This window comes from Salvelinus sp. IW2-2015, unplaced genomic scaffold (assembly GCF_002910315.2).
Source record: "Salvelinus sp. IW2-2015 unplaced genomic scaffold, ASM291031v2 Un_scaffold5108, whole genome shotgun sequence".
Classification (NCBI taxonomy): Eukaryota; Metazoa; Chordata; class Actinopteri; order Salmoniformes; family Salmonidae; genus Salvelinus; species Salvelinus sp. IW2-2015.
This window is the reverse complement of record NW_019946374.1, coordinates 27689-31639: the sequence shown is the minus strand read 5'-3', so window position 1 is coordinate 31639 and position 3951 is coordinate 27689. Positions and strand designations below refer to the sequence as shown.

Genomic DNA, 3951 nt, shown 5'->3' with positions numbered 1-3951 from the left:
TAAGAGCTTTCATTGTCTGCGTATATGCCCCCTTTATTTATCCTACGGTTCTGACTTGGTGTACTGTAAGAACGGCCCATGTTCTGAATTCTGTCGCTGTACATTTCAAACGTGCTGAAAAAATAATTATATTGACTACGTCCGTCCTAGCTCGCTCATTAATGTCTTAATCGAAATTACATATTGCCTCTTATCTGCTTGTCGTCACCCCTTATGCCATAGTTTGTACATCTCAATTGTCATTAGAAACCATATTTGTTTAAGCAAGTCAGCCAAATCAGCTATGTTTTTTAAAGGCAGTAAATGAGGCTGAATTAACTGTTTTGCTGCCAGACAAGGCTCTGCTGATAGCCAGGTGTTGCAGTGGTAAGGTGTTGGGACTGCTGTTGGGACTGCTGTTGGGATCGCTTTATGTAGGCCCTAACAATTTGTGGGCACTGTTTGTCACCGTTATAGTGCAATTAATGTATTGTTTGGTGTTGTGTAGTGTAGTGGCTTTGCTGGCATGCATCCCACATATCATTTTTTTTGCCCCACCAATATTTACGTGCTAAAGTCGGCACCGGATGTGCAGATCATTTTGCAAGGGGCCCTGCTTGTCCAGCACGCAGGCAGACCTGCAAGAAATCATTRCGCCTGAGAGAAGCTGTGGAGAAAAGATAGAGGAACTACTAAACATGGACCTAATGGAGAGAGTGGATGGTGCCACACCATGGGTGAATKCGGTAGTGGTGGTGCCAAAACCGGACGTGTCTGGACATGAGACAAGCGAACACAGCAATCATACGTGTCGGGTACCCAATCCCCACAGTAGATTAACTTTTGCAAGGAATTAATGGGTCTCTCATATTCAGTAAACTGGATCTTAAATGGAGCTATCATCAATTGGAGCTAACACCAGAGTCAAGAGACGTGTTGATGTTTGCAGAGCATAATGGGATGTACAGATATAAAAGACTCATATTTGCAGTTTCATCGGTGAGCGAGCAGTATCCACATGAAATCGAAACATCCCTGACAGGCATCAAGGGGGTGGAGAACATATCAGATGACATCATCGTCCACACCCCGGACAAGGAGACCCATGACCAGCATGCTGTCCTCAACAAGCTGGAGAACTGTGGGCTGACTCTCAACTCAGAGAAATGTCAGTTCAACATGGACAAATTGGTGTTTATGTGCATGCTACTCTCACAGAAGTGCATTGTGCCCACGGCTGAAAGAGGGAGAGCAGTGGTCGAGGCCAGCGAGCCTGAGACTGCATCAGAGGTTTTAGCTTTCTAGGTTCAGTGGGCTATAGCAGTAGGTTCATTCCCCAGTTCTCTACACTCTCAGAGCCTCTGCGGAATTTGACCAAGAAGAACACAACATTCCACTTCGGACCGGAACAGAAGGTATTTCAGACATTAAAAGAGAAACTGGCTGAAGCCGCGACACTCGCGTACTTTGACAAAGACATGCCCACAAAATCAATAGCAGACGCAGGACCAGTGGTCCTAGGAGCTGTGCTCGTGCAAGAACAACACAGAGAAATGGTTCCAGTCTGTTATGTGAGCAGGAGTCTGTCAGAGTGTGAACGCAGATATTCACAAACTGAGCGTGAGGCCTTTGCGTTGCTTTGGGTTTGTGAAAGTCTTCACCCATATGTACACGTCAGGGAATTTGATCTTGTTACTGATCATAAGGCGTTAGATGCTATTTACAGTCCTCGCTCAAAGCCATGCGCTCGCATTGAACGGTGGATGCTGAGGCTCCGACCCTGTGACTTTCGAGTTGTCCACATACCAGGGAAAAGCAACATCGCTGGCCCTCTGTCTCGTCTAATTGGAGGGACTGCTGTGAAGGACACACGCACATGGAGCAGAGGAGTGTGTGAGATTTGTGGCTGTGTACGCAACTCCAAATGCAATGACCATCAGGAAAGTGGAGGACGCATCAGCTACAGATGAAGAGCTAAGATAGTACATGTCATCCCAGTTCCAAATACCAGCCCACAGAGAGAAGCAACGAGATTGAACTTCACTCAACTTTCTAGAGCCGTGGTCACCGACCGGTGTATCGTGATCGACAGGTCGATCTCCAAGGCATTCCTAGTCGATCGCCAAACACTTATGTAAAAAACCCAACGATAAAGCCTTGTGTTCTATTTTTTGTTGTTGTCTGGGCTGTTGGCGGTAGGTGCACCCGATTCAACTGCCCTGTGCGCCGGGTATGCAAACTGTTACCATTTTGAACCATTTCATGTGTCTAAAGGTACTATGTGTCTAAAGGTACTATGCAAGAAATGTTGTTACAAACTCTGCCTTCCCGGCAGGCCCAGAGAGCAAATCAAGTGCACTATAGGCCTACCACTGGCCAATCGGATGGCTCAGATTACCGTGTCTGCTGTAACGTAGCAGGTTTAAGAAACGTTTAAAACCACGACTAGAGAGAGACTGTCAATGAACACAGCAGAGAGCTGCTGTTTTTATGAGTGAGTTCATGTTTAAGTTCTTACTCAGCACTGTCAACACTTTGTATTCAACACTTTTATAAGCCATAAAATGCGTTCTTCCTATTTCCACTCAGCGCTACAACAAGCACTGCAGCACTAATGAATGAGTAGGAAAGTGTATCTATAGGCTTGCCTTGTTATTATTAGCGGCTTGGGACATTTTTAATATAGAGGAATTTTTAACTTTCTCTGTTCATTGGAGTAACAACATGAATTTGAGCATGAGGCAGAAATAATGCTGTGCCATCAGCWGGAAGACTATGTCACTGTTTGGTCAGTGTCCCTTTTTGGTCAGTGTCCCTTTTTGGTCAGTGTCAGTGGAGGAAAGTGAGAGCGGAGGGCTGTTGAGAGGCTGCTCTCTCCCTCCGCTGAGACTGACCATCAGATGCAGGCACCATCAGCCCAGTGAAATAAAAAGCGAATTATTTAAATGTATGCTCACTCAGCTGTGCCTCACAAGTAATACAACAAATGATCTATTACCGGTGTGATCATATAGCCTACCTCAAATGTCCTTTTTTGTTTTGTTTTTAAATGTCCTGAACAACAATGCATTTGTCAAGGCAATTCAAGCAAAGCCAATATGTGGTGATAATGTATTGGGCCTATAGCTTACTGCACAAACCTCATTGCTACAGTACTGTTTTTAATTGGTTAATGTTGCATAGGCTTATGTTTTTTTTTAAGTCAGGTTAAAAAAAAATCAGAGCGGTAGATCTCAGCTTGCGTTTTGACTCAGAAAGTGATCTTGACTCAGAAAATGTTGGTGACGACTGTTCCTAGAGTTTTCCCTGTTAACACTATCAACGTTTCCCTTTACTGTGGCAATTGTGATCGAATCAACGTATTATTAGCCACTTTCAATGCAACAAACCAAAGCAAATTGAACTATGCAAGAAATGTTGTTGTAGGCAGGACGCATCGGAGTAGGATTCTATTGCATTGACACACACTACTCAGCCCGTACTCTACACAGACCGGTGCGGCATAAACACAGCCATATATGGATCTATGCCATTTACTTTTAACTGGACTGTGTTTACAGCATGAGCGGTTCTGAGTAGATGTGCCCTTGTTTTGAGATCAAAGGGAGAGCTGCATGTAGCCACCTGTACACATTTTGTTCATATCCTTTGCTAGTTAGGGAGTTATTAGCCCAGTTATAGATCATTTGTAGTCAGCAATAGGGGAGTGATTGTTTCCTGCAAAATCACAAAACGTGTACATTTCTAGACATCTTTGTAAAGCAAGTCTGGTAAAGAGCTTTTTTTTGTCTTAAAGGGGCAGTGTTGTATTTTGAGACAGGCTTGAATAAGTAGCCAATAGGCAGAGGGTAGCATAATTTGTCTGATTCTCTGTAATAATGGTATGGGAATAATAATGCATTTTATTTTGCAAAGTGGTTTCTTGCATCAAACAACACAACATTTTCAGTCACCTCCTCGTCTGAAGGACAA

General features: G+C 44.0%; 1 protein-coding gene across 1 annotated transcript in view; it reads left to right on the top strand.

Annotated features, from left to right (window-relative positions):
* The first annotated feature begins 918 nt into the window (after positions 1-918).
* LOC112077971 (uncharacterized) overlaps positions 919-3951 on the top strand; it is a 15634-nt gene continuing 12601 nt past the window's right edge. The window contains exon 1 of the mRNA XM_024144348.2: positions 919-1269. Within this exon, the coding sequence (XP_024000116.1) occupies positions 919-1269 (351 nt within the window). The remainder of the gene's footprint in view (positions 1270-3951) is intronic.